The sequence below is a fragment of the Rattus rattus genome, chromosome 7, assembly GCF_011064425.1.
Source record: "Rattus rattus isolate New Zealand chromosome 7, Rrattus_CSIRO_v1, whole genome shotgun sequence".
Classification (NCBI taxonomy): Eukaryota; Metazoa; Chordata; class Mammalia; order Rodentia; family Muridae; genus Rattus; species Rattus rattus.
In genome coordinates, this window is record NC_046160.1 from 37,787,218 (window position 1) to 37,811,683 (window position 24,466).

The 24,466-nt window shown below is 49.4% G+C and overlaps 1 protein-coding gene across 1 annotated transcript in view; it reads left to right on the plus strand.

Moving 5' to 3' along the window:
- The window catches only part of Asap2 (ArfGAP with SH3 domain, ankyrin repeat and PH domain 2), a 160,813-nt gene extending 136,413 nt beyond the window's left edge, over positions 1–24,400 (plus strand). Inside the window, exons 20-30 of the mRNA XM_032909094.1 lie at positions 3,009–3,094; positions 5,329–5,444; positions 7,323–7,390; positions 8,761–8,874; positions 10,240–10,492; positions 12,603–12,737; positions 14,201–14,366; positions 20,201–20,250; positions 20,531–20,601; positions 20,936–21,058; positions 22,723–24,400. Coding sequence (XP_032764985.1) covers positions 3,009–3,094; positions 5,329–5,444; positions 7,323–7,390; positions 8,761–8,874; positions 10,240–10,492; positions 12,603–12,737; positions 14,201–14,366; positions 20,201–20,250; positions 20,531–20,601; positions 20,936–21,058; positions 22,723–22,797 — 1,257 coding nt within the window. The 3' untranslated portion in view covers positions 22,798–24,400. The remainder of the gene's footprint in view (positions 1–3,008; positions 3,095–5,328; positions 5,445–7,322; positions 7,391–8,760; positions 8,875–10,239; positions 10,493–12,602; positions 12,738–14,200; positions 14,367–20,200; positions 20,251–20,530; positions 20,602–20,935; positions 21,059–22,722) is intronic.
- The last annotated feature ends 66 nt before the right edge of the window (positions 24,401–24,466 follow it).

Here is a 24,466-nt window from a genome sequence, read left to right on the forward strand (position 1 = left end):
ACTTGATACATCGTTAGAGCTTAGAGATGGGGCACAGTTGGCTTGTGTCACCCGTAGGCCGTGCACGTAGAAGCGATCTTGTTCAGTATCATCAGCGTGCCACCATTTTAACTGTTAGCTGTCATCAGAGCTCAGGTGTGGAATTTTCCGCTTGTCAAAAAGTTTAAGGTTGTGTCGCATTTCTGGACCTGATCACATGCAATGCTATTGTGTTGTAATGCACAGCATTTTGCTATATAGTGACACTGTGGAATAACCACAGTGTAGATCACCTCATATATTGATCTTTTGTCACGGACACATTTCAGATCTACTCAGCAGTCTTGGATATATGATTCAAACACATGATTAACTACAACCACTGCTATACAACAGGACCCACTCCCACTCCCTTCCCCCACCCCACCCCACCCCCCCTTTTTTTTCTGAAAGACTCTCATTTTGCTGGCAATCCTCCTGCCTCAGCTTCCTGGGTACTGAGATTATTCTTGAACACCATCCCACCTAGACTGACTCCTTTCAAACTGAACTTTTTTATTTTGGGTTTGTTCTTTCTAAAGAAAAAAGATCGATTTAATTTTGTGTGTATGTACCCGAGTGTATATATGTACCATGTGGATGTGGGGCATCCTCAGAGGCCAAAAGAGGGTGTCAGATCCCTTAGAGCTGGAGTTACAGGTGGTGGCGAGCCTCCCAGTATGGATGCTGGGAACCGAACATGAGTCTCTATAAGAGCAGCAAGTCTCTTAACTGCCGAGCTGTCTCTTCAGCCCTGGTTTCATCTTAAGCCAAAGTGTAATGCCAGATGTTAAAGGGAAGCCTTCTGAGGTGGAAGGGATACATCTTCAGATGCCTAAAACCCTGAGAAGACTGTCTCTACCATTAACAGGTTTAGCCTCTCATTCGTGTGGGAAGCTGGTCCCAGACCATCTCTGAGGCCATGCTGAGGAGGGCTGCGGCAAGGACCATCTTGTAGTTCATACTCTTGAGTGTCCCCCCAAAGGGATGGGTAGAGCACCTCCTCCGGCCTCCAGATGTTGCTCTCGGAATCTTCTCTGTGTTTTACTGTCGATACCTAAGGCCCTGTCTAGTCTCCTGGCCTTCCCGATGGAGTTCCCATGGGCACATAGTCTAGGTCCAAAGAACCTCCTGGTCTCAGGATGGGGTTCATCATCCTGTATGGTGGGGTGTGTTTTAGACAGGATTTGTATTCCTACATAAAACATCATGACCAAGAAGCAAGTTAGGGAGGAAAGAAAGGGTTTATTCAGCTTACACTTCCACATTGCTGTTCATCACCAGAGGAAGTCAGGACAGTGTGATGGTTTGTATATGCTTGGCCCATGGAGTGGTGCTATTAGGAGGTGTGGCCTTGTTGGAGTAGGTCTGTCACTGTGTGCATGGGCTGAAGACCCTCACCCTAGCTGCCTGGAAGTGAGTATTCTGCTGGCAGCCTTCAGATGAAGATGTAGAACTCTCAGCTCCTCCTGCACCATGCCTGCCTGGATGCTTCCATGCTCCCACCTTGATGATAATGAACTGAACCTTTGGACCTGTAAGCCAGCCCCAACTGTTGTCAGTAAAACCCTAAAACAGACAGGAACTCACACAGGGCAGGAACCTGGAGGTAGGAGCAGTTGCAGAGGCCATGGAGAGATGCTGCTTACTGGCTTGCTCAGTTTGCTCTCTTATAGAACCTAGGCCCAGCAGCCCAGGGATGGCACCACAATGGTCTGGGCCCTCCCCTCTGATCACTAATTGAGAAAATGCCTTACAGCTGGATCTCATGGAGGCGTTTCTTCAAGAGAGGCTCCTTTCTCTGTGATGACTCCAGCTTGTGTCAAGTTGACACACAAACCCAGCCAGAACAGATAGTAGGTAGGCTATCATGTTTGGATCCAGAGTTCTAGACTGAACTAGATCCCTTGATCGGGAACATTGCAAGGTAACACCATTTTCTCCTGGTAACACAGGCTATTCCTAAGTATTAGCCAGTGTCACTTCCATTCTCTCTCAGGAGAAATCTGCAGCCCCGTGTCTAGAGCAGAATGTGCACTACTGACAGAGGACTGAGCAGGCAGGACAAGTGAAGAACAGGGCGGCCGCCCGGTTCATGCCGTCTGCGTTTTGACTGTTTGCTTTCCCTCTACTTTTTGACCCACTCAGCCGGTGGTGATGTAGGGATGGGGACACAATTGAAATGGCTTGGACTTGAAACCCCCAGCGTGTCTCACTTCCTGTGAGTAGGGAGGGATAGGACAGTTATGTTGTCTTAGTTACTTTTCTATTTCTGTGAAGAGGCACCGTGACCCAGGCTGCTTATCGAAGAACGTGTTTATTTGGGGATTTGTGTTTCAGTGGGTTAGAGTTCATGACCATCATGGTGGGGAGCATGGCAGCAGGCAGGCAGGCCTGGTGCTGGGGAGTGGCTGAAGTTCACATCCATAAGACAGAGATAGAGACAGAGACAGAGACAGACAGACAGACTGACTGACTGACTGACTGTCTGAGAGCTCACATTTAAGACACATCCAGGGGTTGGGGATTTGACTCAGTGGTAGAGCGCTTGCCTAGTGCAAGCGCAAGGCCCTGTTGGTCCCCAGCTCCAAAAAAAAAAAGAAAAAAAAAAAAAAAAAAAAAAAAAGACACATCCATAAGGCAGAGACAGACAGACAGACAGGCAGGCAGACAGATAGACTGGACTAGAAATGTCATAAATCTTTTAAACCGCAAAGCCCACCCCAAGTAACACACCTCCTCCACCAAAGCCACACCTTCTCATGCTTTCCAGATTGTTCCACTAACTGGGGACCAAGTGTTCAAACACACTAGCCTATGGAGGCCATTCTCACTCAAAGCACCACATACGCCTTTTGCTGTGGAGATTGAAAAGTGAGCCCTCTGTGTCGTAGATAAATATTTTGGGGTGCGAGGGAGGTAGAAAGGCAATCTCACCTTGGAGTTGGTAGGTGCCACTGGAATTCCAAATGTCTGGGTTTGAATTTCAGGAGCCAGATGAGACAGCCCTCCATCTTGCAGTCAGATCTGTGGACCGGACTTCCCTTCACATTGTAGACTTCCTCGTCCAGAACAGGTGGGTGTCTCAAAAATAAGCAGAGGGGTCTGGGGATTTAGCTCAGTGGTAGAGCGCTTGCCTAGGGAAGCGCAAGGCCCTGGGTTCGGTCCCCAGCTCCAAAAAAAAACAAAAAAAAAAAAAAAAAAAAAAAAAAGCAGAGACCTTCGATCCGGTTCGCTTGGGCTTCCGAGGAGGGGACCAGACCCTGTCTCCACTACTTGGGCTGTGTTGACAAGATGCTCATATCTCAGGCTTAAATATGAATTATAGGAATTTCTTAGAAAAGCCCCGGAGTGTGAAAACAGAAGGCCTTCATGATACCTGCAGGACCTAGAGGCTAGGAGAGACTCCAGGGAACTATGGCTGCCCAATTCCCAGCCCTGGGGAAGACCTCATGGTGTCAGGGCCAAAGTCTGTGAAATGAACATTTCTCTGGTTTGTCCTGTGGGTGGGTCTTTCCCATATCAGTTCCTACACAGCATCTCAATGGCAGAGGGATAGGAGGGGATCGAGATGTACTGGCCCCCGTCCTAAGCCAGGAATTGTAAACCAGAACTCAGTGAGGGCTGTTCCCTCTGGATCGAGAGGCCACTTACAATCATTGACTAGAAACAGTCTTCTGAGTTGTTCCGTGTGTGCTGTGTCCATTTGCACACCTGCCTGGTGACTGCAAGCCACATGCTAAGTCCCTCCAGTCTGTACTGTTGACTCTGTGATCATGGCTGGGGTTGGCTGTGTTGGAGCAGAGGATGCTGGTTAAACTCTGCAAGTGCCATGAGAAGTCCTGGTGTGACAGCAACAGGGGATGGATGGTTTGTATTTGTGGCCTCTGCCCTTCCCTGTCATTCCCGGGAAATAGAGTAAAGAAACTGAAAAGTAGGAGAGACCTGCCGGACAGTCAGCCCTAAGACCTGTGAAGCCCAGAACTCAGGGTTGAGTCAATTAGACTCTCTCCTCCGAGCCCAGCCCAGGACTTGACGTGGAATGCCGAGTCCATGGGCCTTTGATAAGTAGCCGGTTTGTATCTGCGTCCACACAAACCCTCCCAGTGCAGGAGCCTGATTTGTCTTCTCCTAAGATAGAAGGTAGCGATAGAGGATGGCGCATCAGGTTAGGAAGTGGTTTGGGGTAGCTCAGTGGTAAGCGCTTGCTTCACGTGCTTGGGCTTAAGAGTTCGAACCTCGGCACTGCACAAAGCCAGGAAAGGAAAGGTAGCTCTCCTTACACTGAGGCAGCTGTTGTCCTTCCGCTGGGACCACTGGGTACCAGACCTAGGGAATGTCTGTTCCCATTTGTCTGCCTATGGATACAGAGCCCCTGTCCTTCATTGGTGGCCGTGCGACTTTGGAGAATAATTGCCTTTATCCTGTATGGTGAACATATGCACCTTTGGTTTTGGGTAATCTAGTCTTGTTTTATGGTAGAAGATCGTGTGAAAGCCTTCAGAAGTGTCTCCCCTTCACCCACTTTCAGGGGGCTGTCCTAGGGCCAACAGGGTTGCAGGAGCCTTGGGACACCGAACTGAACAGTAGCATTCCCTTCTCTGGAGGAAACAAAATGAAGGGGGCCTGGAGAGATGGTTCAGAGGTTAAGAGCACTGGGTGCTCTTCCAGAGGACCTGACTTCAGTTCTCGGTACCCAGGTGGTGGCTCGTAACCAGCTATCCCTCCAGTTCTTAGGGAATACAGTGCCTTCTTCTGGTTTTCATTGGTACCAGGCACGTACATGAAACCTATATATATACCACAGGGCAAGAGAGAAGAGGACAGAGGCACTAAGATTGCTCCAGGGTGTCCTCTCTAGCCTAGTGGTTCTCAACCTTCCTCGTGTTGTGACCCTTTAATACAGTTCCTCATGTTGTGGTGACGCCCAACCATAAATGATATTTGTGGCTACTTCCTAACTGTAATTTCTCTACTGTTATGAATTGTAAACATATGTAAGTTTTCTAGTGGTGTTAGGCAACCCCTGTGAAAGGGTCATTTGACCACCAAAGGGTTACAAATCACTGCTGTGACCCAAACTCAGCAGCAGCACAGCCACCATTGGCCTTCCCTTTCTTCCTTGCAGTCTCTCAGTCAGACTGCTCCCTGGCTACCTTCATGCTAGCTAGTCTGGTGCCCGCTCACCGCGGGGATAAGCGAGGTAAATTGTCTGCTGCTAACTCATGTGTCTTTCCACAGTCTGCAGGGCAGTTCTCATCCTCTGGCTTACGACTCTGATTTGTCTTTTTCTGTCCGTGTTCCGAGCAGTGGGAACCTGGACAAACAGACAGGCAAGGGCAGCACAGCCCTGCACTACTGCTGCCTGACGGACAATGCCGAGTGCCTCAAGCTCCTCCTGCGGGGAAAGGCCTCCATTGAGATCGGTAAGCCACGCGGGGTGCACTGGGTGCTCGGGCTCTGCTGGCCCCCCTCTGCCTCCTTTCCGCAGCTCTGCACTTCTGTTCTAGGAGCATTTCCCACACTGTAAAGAGTGCCTCTCCCTACCCGTCCTGCAGAGTGCTCTGTCCTGGGTATCGAAAGGCTCTGTCCGCTGTCTGTTAGCCTGTGGCCTAACCTGCAGGCCTCAGGAACAATGAGGCTAGCCCTTGCAGCTGGGTCAATCTAGATCAATTGGGTAACGATTTTGGCTCACCTCCCAAGATCAGACAGGGCCTTTCTTTGAGGAGGTGCTGGTTACTGGCCCCCTCTTGAAGTGCCTGCAACAGATCCTAACCCTCCCTTGGTCGTGGGTCCTTTACTGCCAAGCCCTGAGCCAGCCAGGTGTGGGTGAGTCCTGGGGACGTAGTTGAAGAACTACCGAACAAAGCAAAAAGTAGAAAACGAAAAAAGACATGTATTGCTCAAAAGACACACTTATAAAACTGATCAAGTGTGAAGGGGATCACTAGGCTTAGTCTCTACCACGAGTTCCTGCAAACCAGAACTATAGCAATGCCCTATCTGAATTCTAAAAAAGAGGAGGAGGAGGAGGAGGAGGAGGAGGAGGAGGAGGAGGAGGAGGAGGAGGAGGAGAGGAAGAAGAAGAAGGAGGAGGAGGAGGAGGAGGAGAGGGAGAGGAAGAAGAAGAAGAAGAAGAAGAAGAAGAAGAAGAAGAAGAAGAAGAAGAAGAAGAAGAAGAAGAAGAAGAAGAAGAAGAAAGAAAGAAAGAAAGAAAGAAAGAAAGAAAGAAAGAAAGAAAGAAAGAAAAGCAACAAAAAAAACCCAAACATTGTTGATAGAGACTCACAGGGAAGATAGATGTCTGGACTACAAAGCTAGTATGGGGGTGGGGGCACTCAATGTGCAGTTCTCGCTCTGTTGATAACTCTAACTTAAGATAATGGTTGTCTGCCTTGACATTTCTTTAGGTAGCTCAATCCTTTCTTTTAAAATCATAGCTTCTTCACTCTGCTGTATTCTGTATAACTAAACAACAGCCATCCCCGCCCAGGTTAACCTGACTACATTCCGTGACTCCTGCTTAGTTTAATGAGGTGTGTCTGTTTTACTTAGAGTTTTATTGCTGTGAAGAGACACCAAGACCACAGCATCTCTTATAAAAGAGATTATTTAAACTGGAGCTGGCTTACAGTTTCAGAGCTTTAATCCATTACCATCATGGCGGGAGGCATGGTGGCCCATAGGCAGACACGGTGCTGGAGAAGGAGCTGAGAGATCTACACCTTGATCGGCAGGAAGTAGGAGACTGCAAGTCACACTGGGCATAGTTTAAGCATAGGAGACCTCAAAGCCTGCCCCCAACGCAACACACTTCCTCCAACAAGGCCACACCCACTCCAACAAGGACACACCTACTCCAACAAGGCCACACCCACTCCAACAAGGACACACCTACTCCAACAAGGCCACACCTACTCCAACAAGGCCACACCTACTCCAACAAGGCCACACCCACCCCAACAAGGCCATACCTCTTAATAGTGCCATTCCCTGTGGGCCAAGCCTTCAAACAAACACTTGAATCCGTAGAGGCCATTCCCATTCAAACCGCCACACCCTGTCTCAAAAGAAAAAAAGAAAAGGAAAAAAAAAAAAAAAAAAGCGCTACAAAACTAAGCAGAGTTCTCAAAAGATAAAACACAAAAGACTGAGAAGCACTTATGGAAAAGTTTAGGATCCTGTCACCTCTCAATAGCGCCACCAGCTGGCGGATCAAGCCTTTAACATGGGAGTCTTTAGGGATGTTTTATAAGCAAAAGGTAAGGCCAAGTTTTGCTTTGTTTTCCCACCTTGACTTTCAGCCAATGAGTCAGGAGAGACCCCGTTGGACATTGCCAAGCGGCTCAAGCATGAACACTGTGAGGAACTGGTGAGCATCCACCATGAGTAGATGGGGTATGATGGAGTGGGGGAATGGGGTAGAGCCAGTCTCCCTGGACAGCAATCACAGGGCGCAGAACACACACATCCTGGGCCATGCTAAGTACTGGCTGGCCTGGAGGAGCACTCTGGGGATTCTTTGCTACCCTCTTGTGGTTGCACTTGTGACCCAGCACATGATTATTCAGCATGCTGGTAGCCCTGGACTCCTTGGGTAGCTAGAATAAAGGTGGGGCCTCCACGCTATCTGGTACCCATGAGCACCTAGCTCTCTTCTTCCCACCATGTCCAGCTGCGGATCCTATCTTTATCCTTAAGCCCAGAACACGCAGGTCAGTTTGTGTTTCTCTTCCATTCTGGAAGAAGAGGTGCTGTGGCTGGCAGAAGGGGCAGCAGGGTCATCGGTCCTCAGTTTGCCATGGGCTGTGCCTCCTTGCAGCTTAGAGAATGCAACCCCAGGCTGTTTTCCTCGCTTGTGACATTGAGTTAGTTACACTCCTTTGCAAGGTTATTGTAAGGATTATTGAATTTTGCAAAGTAGGTGCACACAGTAAGCACCCAACCTACAGAACTCTTAGCCCTGCACAACTAGAGGATGAGTAACAGGTGCTCATCTCAGACCCTACCCATCACCTTGCTTCATCTTTACTTCCCATTTTATAGACGAGGAAGTAGGTACAGAAAAGTCAATGACAGGCTGGAGAGATGGCTCAGTGGGTAAGAGCACTGACTGCTCTTCCAGAGGTCCTGAGTTCAAATCCCAGCAACGACATGGTGGCTCATGACCATCTGTAGTGGGATCTGATGCCCTCTTCTGGTGTCTGAAGACAGCTATAGTGTGCTTATATATAATCAATAAATCTTTAAAAAAAGAAAAGTCAAGCGACTTACCTACAGTTACATACCATCTGGCCCTTGGGAAAATTAAGCCCTTAACACTAAGCACAGATAATAGATTGACAGACGTCCTGCACAACTAGGGGAGAATTAGCCAGCTACTTTCTGTGAGAGAATTTAAGAGAGGGGCATCATTTTCTGCAGGGCTCAGTTCTCTTAATATGCGAAGGCTGACTTAGCAGCAAACACGTTCCTTCTGCAGTCCAGTGCACTCCCATGCAGTGCTAATACCTGTACCCTGGCCATCACCTTTTAGGTCCCCAAATCCCTCACCTGTGTGACACACTGCACAGTTTACCGAAAGTCACTGACAGGGAGCTCTGAGGGTCTGGGTTATCCTGTGAATCAGGTACAGGGACCTCCATAGAGACCCAGGGATTTAAATGAGCTGTCCTGGAGCAGAGTGGAATCTCCTTGTGAGTACCGGGGACAGGAGCACTAACTGCCTGTCCTCCTTCCTAGCTCACTCAGGCCTTGTCAGGGAGGTTTAACTCCCACGTTCACGTCGAGTATGAATGGCGGCTGCTGCACGAGGACCTGGATGAGAGCGACGATGATGTGGACGAGAAGCTACAGGTCTGTGCCACGCTGCCGCAGTTGCAGAGCAGGCTGGGGTCTGGCCTGCTGTCTTGTGTATTCACTGATCTGGGCGGGTTCCAGTCCATTCCCATTTCTCTCCTCGCCCCAGTCCATGTTGGCAGGTGACAGTGTTTACTATGTGGCTGGTCATGTTTACTTGAGTGACCTTAGAAACCACCAAGTGGGAACCACTCCACAGCCTTTGGGGGTTCATTGACTCCAACTCCTCTTATTGGATGGGGACTTCAAAGCCTCAAGAGAGGCTGACAGCTGTTTTCACACAACCTTGGAATGAGCACAGGACTCTAGCCCTGGTCCAGTCCCCTTATCACGCACACTGCCAGGCATAACTTGGGGTACCTCAGGAGGATGCCACCTTCGTGCAAGTCTGTGGACGCAGAGCCAAGTTCAGGCAGCCTCCCTCCAGACACCTAACCCTTGGCCGTGACCCTTCTCAGCTCCCACCACAGCATATGAACACATGTTTATTGTTTTAATGTTTTTTTAATAATACTTTAGAATTCTAATATGAAGTGTTAAACAGATGACTAATAGATACAAGTGGAAAAGAGGATTTCTGAAGGCTGTTGGGCTATTGGTGACGGAAAAGGAGCCGTTAATATCTATACTTAGAAATACTTAGTATTTCTCTGTAGCACACAGATATGTACACGATGGGAGGAGGTCGAGTCTCAATAAATCTTTATTTATAAAAGCAATAAGATCTTTCGTCAGTCACAGAGACTTGAGTCTGGTCCCTAGGACTCTATGGTGGAAAGAGAGTACTGAGCCCATGGTTTCCTCTGGCCTCCTCATATGTACCTATACACGTATGTACTTATACACATACACAAAGAACACGTTATTTTCTTTTTAAGCAAGTGATATCCCAGAGGGGTTTACTGACCCCTGATTTATTGGGATCTCAACAGCTCAGTGGCTCAGAGTAATGTGGAAAGGACTTGTTGTTCTGCACTGAATTAAGCCCGTGCTGGAGGAGGTCGATTACCGCTCTCTGGCTGGGACCGTCCTGTCACAGAAGAAAGTGTGTTTGGAAAGGGAGACCTCAAGGACAGCACAGAGCTAGGCTGGTTTGTAAATGCAATAGCTGCTCCTGAAGTTCTTCAGAATTAAGACCTGTAATTAGTAAGCCATGGCTCTGAGGAGAGGTGCGTGTGCATTTGTGTGCATGCACGTGTGTGTTTTAATTACAAGACACAAGGAGAGTGAACTTTAAAACCTTGCAGTTCAAATGCAGCAGCGTAGGTCACCACATGTGGATGAGTGCTCACCGTTGAGTTGAACCGACTCAGAGAAAACCACAGCTCCGTCTCACGCTCTTTCCCTGCCTTTCCTCTGCAGCCTAGTCCCAACCGACGGGAGGACCGGCCTGTCAGCTTCTACCAGCTGGGGTCCAGCCAGTTTCAGCCCAATGCTGTGTCTTTGGCCAGAGATACTGCAAACCTCACCAAGGACAAGCAGAGGGGCTTCGGGCCCAGCATCTTGCAGAATGAGACCTATGGAGCCATCCTGAGTGGCAGCCCGCCCTCCTCCCAGTCAGTACCCCCCAGCACCACCAGCGCACCCCCACTCCCACCTCGGAATGTTGGCAAAGGTATGCGATTTTGAGTCCCCTGCAAATGCATATGGGCTTGGGCTTTGAGAAGTTACATGTATGGCTGTTAATTCTGTAGCTGTTTTCTGCTTGCTTCCTTAAGGAATTCCATTATTTTTAGCATGCTAAACCGGTCGAGATACTACCAGGGTTCTTACTTGGGCAGAGGTGTGCATGGGGTGTTGCTGGGCTGCCCCAAGCATTGGCAATGGGCGGGCCTGCTGGCCAGCTAGGGTGTCCTCTGCTGCCTTCGCGCCCTATGCTTTCTCCACACGCTCCCCTCCCGGTGTCCTGATTGTTCCCTTTCTTCTTTCTCAGGGCTAGCTTAGAGCATTGTGACGACTAGTGTCTCTCTAGAATACCTTTGAAAGAGAAGGAGTAAAAGGTAGTCATTTGGAGAACAGTGCTCAACCTAAGTGTAAAACACAAATGTGTAGGCCCTCCTGATGTCTTCAGTATGAAAAGTGACACAAAACTACCCCATCTCTACATAGCAGGTCCACTGGACAGGTGACTTTTTTGGTTTGTTTGCTTGGTTGCTTTTACAAATACGGAAACACGAACAATTTGTCCTATAGTGATGACCAGTCAGTCACTGTGCTTCACGAAGTGGCCAGCAAGTGGGCGTCCTGGCTTGGCCAGGCCTGCCAACCTCAGGTGGTAGTCTTCAGGGCCTTCGATGTCAAGGAGGGAGAGGCTTCCCCGGGGAAGAATAGCAGCTTCCGCTTGCTGTCCATGGACTGTGGCTGCTATGCAGAAAGGCACTGTACACTGTCTCTTGCAACAGCTGGGAAGGGGGCGGGGGGATACGGGATGGTACTGGGTACTGAGCAGCTAGAAGACCAACTGGACAGACCACACACGTCACTGTCCTGCCCTCAGGGAGGCCCAAAGAGTTAGGGGAACCACCGAAGAGCAAAAGCATAGAGAGCAGGCCCTGTATCCTCCACCTCCCCCACCCCACCCCCGCATACCCACAGCACCATATCCCAGGGATCATTCATTCCTCCTGGGCTTAACAAGCACTCCCTGTCACCTCCTACAGGCTGACCTGGGCAGTGCAGGGCCTTATGGGCATCTCACCGCTCTTCATCCTGCGGAGGTGTATTGATTCTGAAAGGCCCAGTGTCTCAGAGACTGGGTATCTTCATTCCCAGGAGAACTTGCACTGGCTCTATGACAAGGACCTCATTCACTCCACTGGGTGGTCGGGAAGGACTGGTCAGCTCCTCATCTTGATTTCCTGCAATCCTAGAATCCGAGGGATTGCTTTTCCCACTTTTTGCCAGAATATCTTTAGCTCTGTGTGTTTTTGTTTTCACGCAAAGTAAATCTCACCCCTGTCCTGCATCTCCCCTACCCTGAGTCTACACTTGGTGTGAAGATGGAGTCCTCACCCCATGTCCCACACTGAGATACAAACTTACCCACCATAGGGCAAGTTTGAAACTCCTTCCCAACTTTGGGGCTGGCCTGGGAGGGTGTGTCTCCTCACGCCAGGCCCAGCCCTCCCCTTAGGTACAGGGACAACCCTGTACATCTGAGTAGATGGTGCACGGTGAGAAAGATGGTGACCAGGCCACCGTGGCCACTGTGGGGGTCACCTGAAGCAACTGGGATCATCTGCGCTGGTGGCTATGTTACAGGAGGCTGGGGGAAAGCCCCACCCATGGTGTTTGGGACACGCCCTTCCTCCTGCCCACGTTGGCTGAGAACAGGGTCTCTGAGGCCTACAGTGGGAGGTGATAGAAGGGCAGAGAAGAGCAGATATTCCTTAGGTCCTGAATGCAATGCTCAGTAGATTTATGACTATTTATTTCCTTCTTCAAACTGTAATGTTTTTAAAATTTCATCAAAGTGAAAAGGCCGCCTTCGAGCATTCCCTGGGGCACTTGTTATTACTTTTTTTTGGTCTCACTCTCTCTACTAGAGAAAAGAGTAAACCTCAGGGCTCTATTGCTGTTCTAAAAGGCTCATGTTGACCTTTTATGAGTGAGAGGATCAATAACGAAGTGTTTTGTTTCTGTTTTTGTTCCGTGTGTGTGTGTGCGCGTGCCTGTATGTGCTTGCCTGTATGTGTGTGCGTGTGTGTGTATGCGTGTGGGTTTAGTTCAGGCAGCCACCTCAGCTAACACCCTGTGGAAGACAAACTCTGTAGGTGTGGACGGTATCAGCAGGCAGCGATCTTCGTCAGATCTGCCAGCTGTCCACCCACCGCTGCCCCCTCTTCGAGTGACATCTACCAGTACGTTTTTTTTTCCTCCTTTTTCCTTTCTTGCCAGGGGGCCTTATGAATCTGGAAGACAGGGGCACCATTGGCAACTGTGGGCTGCACACAGATACGTACCAGGTGTTGCCCCCACGGCCCCAACCCTTGCAGCTTCTGTCTTAAACCCCCCATTCATTCCCTTGCTACCCTTAAAATGACTCACTCTTTATTCTGTCTCGCCAGGTATTTTAACAGCATCCACACTTGAGTTTCTTTGGCTGTGTAGTGGTTTGGGAGTGGTCATTTCACTCATGACCTGGCAATGTGTCGATATTCCCAGTGCCAATGTCTGGTTGGCAGTTCCCAATGCTGGGAGAAAGGGCCTTTCTCCTGCTGCAGAGCCAAACATTTTCACCGGGTCAGTGGACCAGCCTTCTCTGCTCCCTGCCTTATCTCGACCTAAGGAGCAGGGAGTCCTACATCTCTGGGTTGATTGCTTCCAAGACACAGGGGCCCTTCCTAGGCCGTGGTGCCTATGGCTTATATGCAGAAAGCAGTTCTAACCCTTCTGCAAGAACTGCCAAGAGGGTAGATGCTAGTAGTAGTAGCAGCAGCAGGGACAGTATGTCCCAGAAGCTCTGCGGAGGGATTTGGGGCAGGGTCCAGTTGTAGTACACTCAGGTCAAATATTAAGAGGATTCTCAATATGGCGCTGCTGTGCTAATATACCTTAGACTTTTCCATTAAAGCGGAAAAGGAAACAAAGGGAGAGAGACCATAAAATAGATCCCTTTTTTTCTTCTCCCCATATCCCTTACGTGTTCTACATATGTCTGTTCCCATCCTGAAGCAAGCCACTGACAAGGGCCTGGTGCTGTTTGAGAGATGGGTGGGTGACGGAAGGCCTAGGCACTTGACCTCGCTCCATTGTTGTCTTTAAACACTTCTGCCCGCTTTGTCAGTATGCTTTGCTTCTGTGCCTCAGCTTATTGTCTGTAAAATACAGGTAGTAATAGAAACCAGCACCTCTTCACGCAGACTGGCCCCCTACTAGCTGATTGTCACAGTTTGTCCTTAGAGCTTCCCCGACTACAGGCCAGTGAAATACAGAGTCTGCCCCTCTGGTGGTGGGCGGGTCACTTGATGCAAAAAGAGCCCTGGCCCAGGCATTCTGGGTATCTCAGGGAAGATGCCAGGCATGAACCTAACCTCAGACTCTGCCTGTTTGGCTGGTTTGGGGGCAGCTCAGCACAGAATCAAGGGCTGACCCCTACATGGGTTTCTGGCTAAACACACACAGGCCATAGCAAACTTTCAGTGGTAGTTGAGACTACCCTTGCTGGTCTGCCCCTCCTTGTAGTTTCCCAGAATAGACAAGCTGAGAAGCAGCCATTGGTATACCCAGACGAGTGCTAGAAAAGGGAGACGCTTCCAATAGGAGACCAGGTATGGAACCTAGGGGCTCACTCTCTCTTTCCCTCCCCCTTTTCTCTCCACAGATCCCCTGACCACTACACCACCCCCTCCTGTGGCTAAGACATCAGGAACTCTAGAAGCCATAAACCAGCCAAGCAAGTCCTCCCAACCCGGGACCTCACAGAGCAAGCCCCCGCCCCTGCCACCCCAGCCACCCAGCCGCCTGCCTCAGAAGAAGCCAGCTTCCGGGTAACTATTGCCCCTGTCTGCCACTTGGTGCCTGGCCACATCAGCCATCACTGCCTCTCACATTCAGAAGGCTGCCAATGGCGTTGTCCTCATTCCTTCATTGGTTGGGATTTCTGTGTGAGCCCTGGAATCTGTGTTTCTACCATGCTAGGCTTAGAGGCCAAGTGTGTAACTTACTGATCAGCTGTCCGGGGTATTAATGTTAAGTCTACGAGGAGGTTTTTAACTGTCTCACAAACTTAGATCTTGAATCTGCGTAATTGACTTAGATTTTTTTATATTGACACTGGGATTTTTGGGGTCAAGTCCACAAGACCCAGGCTCCTGCTGTTTTTGTGTTTTGCTCCCTAGAAACATTATCTTGATTGTATGGTTCCTCCACAGGGTCTGTTGGATGTTTCCTATAGACAAGGGCTTTCTCCTTTGTGCACACACTGCAAAGGGACCCATGTTTTGCCTGCTTGCATATGTGTGCACTACATACAAATCTGGTGCCTGAGGGATGTCATATTCCTGAAATTGGTGTTGAAGATGGTTGCGAGCCACCATATGGGTGCTCAGAATCAAACCCATGTCACCTGGGAGGGTAACCAGTGCTCCGGACCCCTGAGCCATCTCTTTAGCACATAAGCTCCCCAACCCCCAATCTCTAAATCTCTTAATCTGTATTTTTTTTATACTAGAGAGTGGATTTTGTTTGAGGGTCTTTGCTTTTGTGGCTACACTACTAAGATTTGAGGTCCGTGTGGGCAGTAATGTAGTCAGAGCTACAGAATCTATGTATATGAATGCACCTTTATCTCTTCCTGTATTCTATAGCTTCCTCTGTTGGAACCCAGGAATTCACGGCAGCATCTCCAGTCTCACTCACATGGGTACAGACAGTGCCAGCACTTAAGGTTTTGAGACATACCCACTTAGCTGTGCACATGCTTTACAAGTCCTGTCACCAGGCTTGCCGATGGCACAGCTGAGTCCCCCAGGGTGGGAGTGTTGTGGTAGAGGCTGGTGTCATGGAGGTCTCCCGACTCCATGGATTTGGTAGCTGTTACTGCCTTAGCAACACCTCATCTGGGCTGCAGCACCCACATGCATATATATGATCTCTTCAGGTGGTGTGACTTCCTCAAGACACGAGGACTGGACCCAAGACAGGTCCCTCAAAACCAGCCAGGCCCTGGGAACTAGCCAGCGTTACCGTATGGGTGGTACCGGACACTAAGCCCTAATGCCTAGAGAGGGCTTTGGTGGGACACAGGACAGCCAGACTGTGCATTTTAATTCTTTTCCCCCACACTTGCTCAGAGGTGAGAACCCTGCTCCTGTACTCAGTAATGCAGTTGCCCCTTCCTGTGAACACTCTCCTGGTTCTGCCTCTGCCTGTCCTAGAGGCTGAAGCATTCTTTCCCTGCTTGGACCAAGTCCAGTTCCAGTACCCACACTTAGCCATGCAGCCCCTAGCCCCTGTCCAGGCCAGGTGTCCATGCTGTGTCATTGACTCCTGTTTCACCCAGGTTGGCCCTTTAGTCAGGACACTAGACCACTTCAGTCCTACCCCCAGCCTGACCTTTGCCCTGCCTGGCTCTGACAAACCTCTCTATTCGAATGCATTAAGCCCTGCGCCCTGTTGCTTTCAATATAATCCCCAAGTCTCATCTGTCAGACCAAGTTGGCCTTTCCTTTAATGTGACATCTGATTTTTATCAAATAACACCACTGTTCTGACGGCCCCACCGATCCCAGAGGTCAAATCCACATACATGTTCCCGACTGAACCCCAGCCCCAAGGCCCTGTGTCTTTCTGACTCTTCCCTCATTATCCTTTGGGGCAAAGTCAGTTTTGAAGATGGTGGTGGTGACAACATGCTAGCCTCTCAGATGGTTCACCAAAGCTAGCCTGGTGTCACTGCCACCTAGAGGCAGGGCTGGGAGCACAGTCCCCAGCTTGGCGCTACACTGTAGTGGAGTGGGGTTTTCTTGTTAACTGGCAATTCTGCCATGGTCTTCTTCAGTTCCGGTGTCATTTCTGTGCCTCTTTTAAAAATATGGATGGAGAGAAGTTTTCTCCATTTTATACTTTTCTTAAAATTTCGATTCTCGTAGTAAATCAAACTCTTTTTATACCATCTGGGTTTTGTTCCATGGGGGCTTCCTCTCTCATTTCATAAGGACTGGATCATTTGGGAGAGAAGTGGGCTCTCTCTTTGCTGGCCTCCGGGGTTTGGGCCTCTGTGTAGTTGTGGCGTTCCCTGTAAGTGCGCCCTCTCATCCTTCCTCAGGTTAGACAGTTAACCCTTACTAGCAGACTATACTTGGTTCTTTCCTTACTGTAACAAATAGCCAAGAGGAACCGTCTGAAAGAAGAAAGGTTTGTCTTGGTTCACAGTTCTTGCCGCGGGCCATTTGGTTCCATTACAATCGCCTGTGGAAAGCCAAGAACATCGTGGCGCCATGGGCAAAACTCTTTACCTCACAGCAGCAGGAAGCAGAGTGGAGAATGGTCCTTGATGCATGACCCTGGCGATCCTGTCTCCTACTTGCAGCTGCCTTTTGATAATGCTACCAGATTTTGACTCCTCCAACGGACGAACTCACTTCCCAAAAGTACATCACCTGGCCGCCGACATTTAAGCATGGGAACCTTTTGGGGGAACATTTCCTATCCACAGCCTAACAATAGGTTTCCCTGAGGCAGTGGGGCTGTTTGTCTGTGGAACTGAGTCTGGGTGATTCCCCCCTCCCTGGACAACTCAGGTTCATGGTGTCTGCCTAAAGGGTGTATGAATTCTGGGAGTCACATTAAAATGAATCTCATACTCAGTCCCTGTGCTTTTGAGATGTCCCTGGTGTCCCTGGGGGAGATGTCCTTCCCTGTTTCCTCCCTGGAATGGAAGCTGTCTTCAGTATGCTGGGGAGGGTAGCTGGGAGTCCAGGGGTTTGTGAGTTCCTGACAACATAGTTTTGGGGGTTTGGTTGTCGTTTATTCTTGGTGAATGTTCTTGCTCATTGCATGGCCTGCCCTGTCTCCCACCTCCAGAGGTCCATAGACTGACAGTGAGATTACCAAATACCTGGAACGGCTCAGGGCTTTGCTACACTTGTGTAGGCGTCCCCTGCTTGGTCACCTGGGTCAGTTATAATTCATCCTGACATTTCCAGCTTCTAAAGTTCGTTCCTTTCCAGTTCTTCGTACAATTGGTTTGAGTTTTCATTTCTAATTCTTTTGCCTGGGAAGTGTACTTTTAATATGCTATTCCTCCTTCCTCCCTTCCTCCTCCTCCCTCCTCCCTCACTGCTCTCTCTCTCTTCCCACTTCCTACTTCCTGTATGATACTGCGGATGGAACCCAGAGTTCCACACCTTCTATGAATGCACTCCTCACTGAGCAGCCAGCTCCAGGCCGCAGCCTGACATTTTGAAATCAGAATGTCATATGTACTACTTTGCCAAGACATCGTTCTAGAGCCCGAAGTACACATCCTCACCGTACTATTCATAAATGGCGATTTAAGGTCGGCTGCTGAGTCACGCTGTCACACGTATGCTTCCCAAGCCCCTATGCTAGACAGCCACGGACTGGGCCTCTCCCGGTCTGTTTCCTTCCTCTTCCTCTTGTAACATTCTTGTGTTCTCTGGCTGCTAGATATTGCTTTTTAAGGTGCCAGGTCATGTCTTAGAATTCTGGACAAGAAACAGTGGACTCCTGGTACTCTCCAGGCAGATGAGAACCGTGGCACCAGCCAGCAAGCACCAGCTCCCAGCGTCCTCTCACAGCCACTTCCCCAGGGTTCACAAAAGCCGAGCTAGAGCTGTGGATGAGTTTTCTGTCCAGTGCTGTCTCACTGGTTTTAATCCAATTGAAAAGGGAGGCGTGGGATGACAACACAGATGATGTTAGGGTGTGGCTTATCTACGACAAATTTGTGCAAATGGACCCAGGTTGCTTGCATATAAAGGAAGACATGGTGTATATTCTTTGTAAAGGAACCACCACCACCACCCTGCTGCCAACTATTTTGAACATGATATAAATCTGTCATTTCATATTTGTTCCTTTAGAGCAGGAGACAGCAAGAGCAGGCCTACAGGCAAGCTGCCGCCGCTGCTTATGTCCATGAGTCACAAGCTATCAGTGGGTTGTGTACTTACACGTGGTGGGTAAAATTCTCAGATGAGACTCTTTCATGGCATGTGAAATTCCTAGGACTCAAGATTTATGTACCAGCGTCTTAGTTTCTCTTCTCTTGCTGTGACGAGACCGTGTGACCAAGACAACTTACAAAAGGAGTCAGTCTACTGGGGCTCACAGTTCCATAGTCAGAGGCCATGATCATCAGGGTGGAGAGTGTGGCAGCAGGTAGGCAGGCATGGCCCTGGAGCAGTAGCTGGGAACTTACATCCTGACCCACTGGCACAAGGCAGAGGGAGAACGAACTGGGAATAGGATGGACTTTTGAAGCCTCAAAGCCCACCTTCAGTGACACACCTCCTCCCAAAGGCCACACCTCCTGATCCTTCCTAAACAGTTCCACCAACTGGGGACCAAGTATTCAAATACATGAACCTAGAGGGGCCATTCTCATTCAAACCACCACACTTGCAAGTGAAGTTTCGTTGGCATGGCACACTCTGTGTACTGATACACCATCCATGGTACCTTCCCACCTTGGTAGCAGACAGAACTGAATAGTTGCCAGAAAGACTAACTCACAAAAATGTATCATTTGGATTTTTACTTTTTTTTGTACTAGCCTAGGTTGGTCTTGAACTTGTTTCCCCTCTTCCTCCCCGGCATTGGGTGCATTCTCTTTTACCTGGCCTTTGAGGACTATGGTTCTCTGTTAAATATCTCATGTGAGTACTTCATTTCTGAGATGACCACAGAGTAGGAAGTTGGCTACTCTACTTAATACCGTCTGCTAGGGCATACACGCCCAGAGGCAGTGGGAATCAAATGGAGCCTTGGCTTTTATGGTTTTCAGCCCTTTGGAAAAAAAATAAGAATACAACCAAGACTTGTTCTTTTCCTTTTCATCCTGAGCTGCAGACACCAGCACCCACTGGGGCTGCAGAGGAAGTGTCTGAAGGAAGTGACCTGCTGTGGAAAGAATCCCTTCCCAGGCTGCCTCCCTGCTTCCTCAGCCCCTCCCAAGGCTTGCCTGCCAAGTTGTTTGTCTCACTAGGTCCCACCAACCCGGCTAGGCAACTGAGGGAAAAGCTTCCCTCTCAGCCCTTCACAGACCCCGGTCCCTTTTCCCTTCAGAGAATGAACAAAGCTAATGTCCCACTTCCTGTAGACAAAAAGCCACCTCTCTGCATATCTACCAGTGGCAGGTCTGAATGGGTAGAGCCCCCTCTGCCCACGTGAGAAGTACTTGTTTCTCTATTGCATGGCTATAGGAACAAGAGTTCAACAGGCTTGCGTTCAGCCTCTTGACCACGGCATTGGTTCCCAGGGCAGGCACCCGGAGCTCACAGGTGTGGGAGGCACGGACTTGTGGTGCCTACACAGATGCCGGCAGAGCCACGCAGGCCTGAGGTTAAGCTTCAGCCCCTCCCTTTCACATGATGATGAAGGCTGGGGCTGGAGTGAGCAAAGATGAAGGAAGGCAGTGATGGTTGCCTAGCGTCTTTCTGCCCTGTGTTAGGATCAGGACCTAGCACTTGGCACCGGGCCTTTTCCTTTTTCAAGAGTGGGGAGTAGGCACAGGTGATGGGGACAGGACAAGCGCAAGCTTAAGCCCTGATGGCCTGATTGGCAGGAGGGGTCCCCTTAAGGTTGGAGCAGGTAGGTGGCCTCAGTGATCAATAAATCTGTATTTCTTTCCTTATAGGACTGACAAGCCAACCCCACTGATCAACAAAGGACAGCCAAGAGGACCTGGTAATTATTTAACTTGGAACAGATTGTTTCTGCAGGGGTGGGGTGGGGCGGAGTTGGGGTTAGGGGGTGTAGATTTCTAGGTCAGGTATAAAAGAGGGAAGTCCTCTGCCTTGTACATGGCCTTTTCTCTTGACACGACCAAACTTGTGGAGAGTCCTGTTTTCAGATATAACCCGGTGATTCTTACAGTTGTCTTACAGTTACAGTGGATGTGGCAGGGGTGGGGCGTCTTATAAAGTTGCTTTGTCTTGGCCCTAACGCAGTGGATCTCTCTGAACAGAAGCTTCAGGTCCTCTGTCCAACGCCATGGCCCTGCAGCCCCCAGCACCCATGCCTAGGAAGTCACAGGCCGTAAGTGCACAAGCCTGCTATGCTGCCTATTGTGCTACTGGTTAGAGGGTCCCGAGGCAACCAGGGTTGCTCCTTGTTGGGAGGGCTGGGAGCTTCTTTTTGGTGCTGTTTCACGACGGGGGAGCCAACCAGTTTGGCCTACTGCTCGTAGCCCCCATGAGCGCCAGACCCCAGGTGTTTCATTTCCTGCCTCTGCCCCACTTGCTTGACCCCTGTGGGTTCGAGCCCGGGTACGAACAGAAGCAGAAGGCAAGCAGAAGGCGTGAGGCCCATTCTCCCCTTAAGAACTTGGCTTCCTACCACCCTAGCCCTCACGCTTCCTCTTCTGATGCAGACCAAGTCAAAGCCCAAGCGAGTCAAAGCGCTCTACAACTGTGTGGCTGACAACCCGGACGAGCTGACTTTCTCTGAGGGGGATGTGATCATTGTGGATGGAGAAGAGGATCAGGAGTGGTGGGTGAGTCGGGGTGGGGCCACGGGGCCAGCGTACAATAGAAGCTCTCAGCCCAAGCAGTGTGGCTCTGGGGCTTCTACCAGACTGATGTGCAGTACCTGCCTCATCCTCTGGTGTCTCCTGTGTGGGGCACCTTCCTCTGAGTGGACCTAATCTGTCCCTCAGGTGAACACCTCACTGTTATGATGGGTAGACCACTTAGGTGACATTTTCAGAGCACACTTGACCTGAACTAAGAGCTTCGAGGCCCCAGACTTTTGCATACAACCCTTCACCACCAATTTATGGAGCAAGGACGGCATCCAGGGAGCTGGGCTCCAGGAGAGCCCTCTTGCCACTATGACCCCAACAAAATCTCTCTCCTGCTCAGCATCTAGGTAGCATAAGAGCAGCATGGGCTTTGGGCTTCTCCCAGAAGCCCTTGAAGCTCAGACTCAACCATTTACAAGCTGAGGACCTTGGTTGGCAGCAGGCGCTTGGATCTATAGACCTGGGTGACATCACTGGGGGTTAGGAATAAAGCCAGTGGAATAAGGTAGACACAGAAAGCACTCGCCGGGGCTGCCACCCAGTGGCCACTCACGGCCCTGCTGCATAGACAAAGCCTAGATTCAAGTATTTCAAAAGGTACCTCAGGACTTGAGGAGGACTTTGCTTGTCATTCACAAGGAGTTTGACCTGATCTGTAACTGCCCCTCCTGCAAGCCGCCCTTCTGTTATCTGACACCTAAGTTCTCTGCCTCCAGTGAGTCTGGGGCTCAGGCTTGTGGCACTGCTGTTGGCTTGATTACATTCTCCTTTCTTAAAGCAGCTGACAGAAGATGGCCATTCCCATCCGCTTCCCTCAGCACAGGCCCATTAGGGGCCGTAGCTACCAAACTCCCTCCTCCACAGGCGGAAGAACTCCTGGGCATGGCTGGGCCTGGTGAGAACCCAGCACTGTCTGAGAACCTAACCTTGCCCCTCCATGTAAACACCGACCATTACCCATCCTTTGGAAGCAGATAAGGAAATCATACCATCTTATGTACTACCATACGGATGAGACTCCAACCTGACACAGGCTTAGTCATATGTAACGTATGGAAAAGTCAGATGGGTACAAAAGAAGTAACTGTTAGCCTTAACTACAGAGCCTGCCCCTCCTGAGGACCCACAGTTCTCATTGGCATTTTTGAAAAAAAAAAAAAAAAAAAAAAAAAAAAAACCCAATAGTATACTTTGGGATTTTCCCTTTAGAGTTTGCCAATATCATAAACATGGTTGAGATCTATAACTGTTATTACCTAGACTGAATGTTTTTAAGCCTTTCTACAATTGCCTGATAAAATATGAATGGAGCCACATCATATTTTTGCCAAGTTATATGACTCTGAGTATAATTTCCTCATTCATGTACTAAGTGGGGAGATGGCTTCCCTGGTGCCTTCTAGATCGCTGGGGCCCAGGAGCAACATCTGTGTTCACCTGTAGCCACATGAGGGCGTACGGGGCTTGTGGAGGGAGGCAGGAGCTCCAGCAAGCACAGACAGGAAGGAAAAAGAAGGTCCGGCACGGTGTAGTGTGTTTTTCTGTCATCCTTTAGCGGGGGAGATTCCTGAGCAAACGCAGATGTTAGTTTGCCCTCTGTGTTTGTGGCACTTGTAACCCACACTTGCTCATTTCAGATTGGCCACATCGATGGAGAGCCCAGCCGCAAAGGAGCGTTTCCCGTGTCGTTCGTGCACTTTATTGCTGACTAAACTGCCACTGAACAGAAGCCTCTGTTTCACCCTTATGTTCCATTTTGTTACTGGTACCAAGGCCAGCCATAGCCAGTCCCATGGACCGGGTTGTACGGCAGCCCATCTTTTCACGATCCTGTCCCATTCTGAAAACTCAGAGGCAAGGTTTATATATAAGCAGGATTTTCTTTTTTTATATATATAAGTTGTGGTTTTCATGCAACATTGCTATACTTTTACTAGGAAAAGCGGAATTTCCTAAAAAGGGGGGGGATGAGAAGCTATTTAACCTTATACCCAGGATCCTGTATTTCCAGGAGTAACTAAGCAAAAAGCCAGCTTCAACAAATTTGGGGGATTCTTACGACTTTCCTTAGCCCAGTTCTCACGTTGGTTATCTTGTTTAGCACAGTCAGGTTAGCAAGCCAGCCCCATACTGCTTCCCAGTCGCCCTCCCCTGGACTTTGACCACAAATGCCATCCACTCACCTTTAAAGACATGTATCCCTTTGAAACTCAGCCAGTGTCTGTCCAAGGCAACTTGGCAAGTTATATGTTAGCCTTGTACTTTTCTGGACCCTGCCTGTAAGGGGGCAGCTGTCATGACCTCCTGCATGTATGTACGACCCGTGGTTGTGAACAGTCATGCCTAGCATACTACTGATGGGTTATTACAGCATAGCTGACGGTGGTCTGTTCTGCACCGGGTGTTTTTAAGCTGCAGATCCTGAATTTGGTTGAACACTAAGGATGCTGAATTGCAAAGCAGCCCTTCAAACTAGCTTTTATCGTATGCCTGGGTGTTTTAGGATTTGCCATGTTCAGCGTCCCCCGTCATGCAGGAAGCAACTGTACAGAAGTAGAATATGTGGTGCAGGCCACAGTAAGAAGAGCCCATTCCTCCATGTTCTCGTGCGTGCTCCTGCCTTCCCTCCCAGCTCCCGGGGACACCTGCTTGGCTTAGTTCTTGTCTTTAATAGGATTCTCCAAGAGGAATGGTAGCTACACTGTCTTGAAATTTAGCCTATCCAATTGTTTGTATTCAAGAGCATATCAGAAATCCGTAGATCTTGGGGAGCCCAGTACCCCCAAACGTCCCATTTACACTACGTAAGCCCATCACATCACTCCTAAACTTACAATTTTGGGGTGGGGGAGGGGAACTAGGTTATGTGTGATAAAAATCGTAACTCATTAGTTTCATGAACTTGACTGTCATACCTCTGCTTAGTAACTGTAAGCAAAAGAGTCATGGTTGGGATATGGGAAATGAGAGGCGAGCATAGGGCTTGAACAGAAGCTGGAGTGTGAGCAAAAGGAATGGACTATGGATTAAGGATTGAGCTCGACAGTGAGGCGATGCTGCTGCTGAGGTGCAGCACTTAATCGAAGCAGCCCCTTCTTTACTCTCTGTGCAAGGCTCTTACAAGCTCGGAGCTTCCCTTTCTTTGTTTCTTTCAAGGAAAACAGGACAAACTGGAATGTCTTATGATGCTACATAGTGACTGCTTCCTGTCTTTCAGATTCTGGGTGAAAACAACGTGTTAGATCTGTAAAGTCAGTCTCTCTCTCTCTCTCTCTCTCTCTCTCTCTCTCTCTCTCTCTCTCTCTCTCTCTCCCCCCACACACACACTGCATCTGTTTTTCACTACTTGTTAATTTCTGTCCTTTGAGCCCTTCTCCTAGT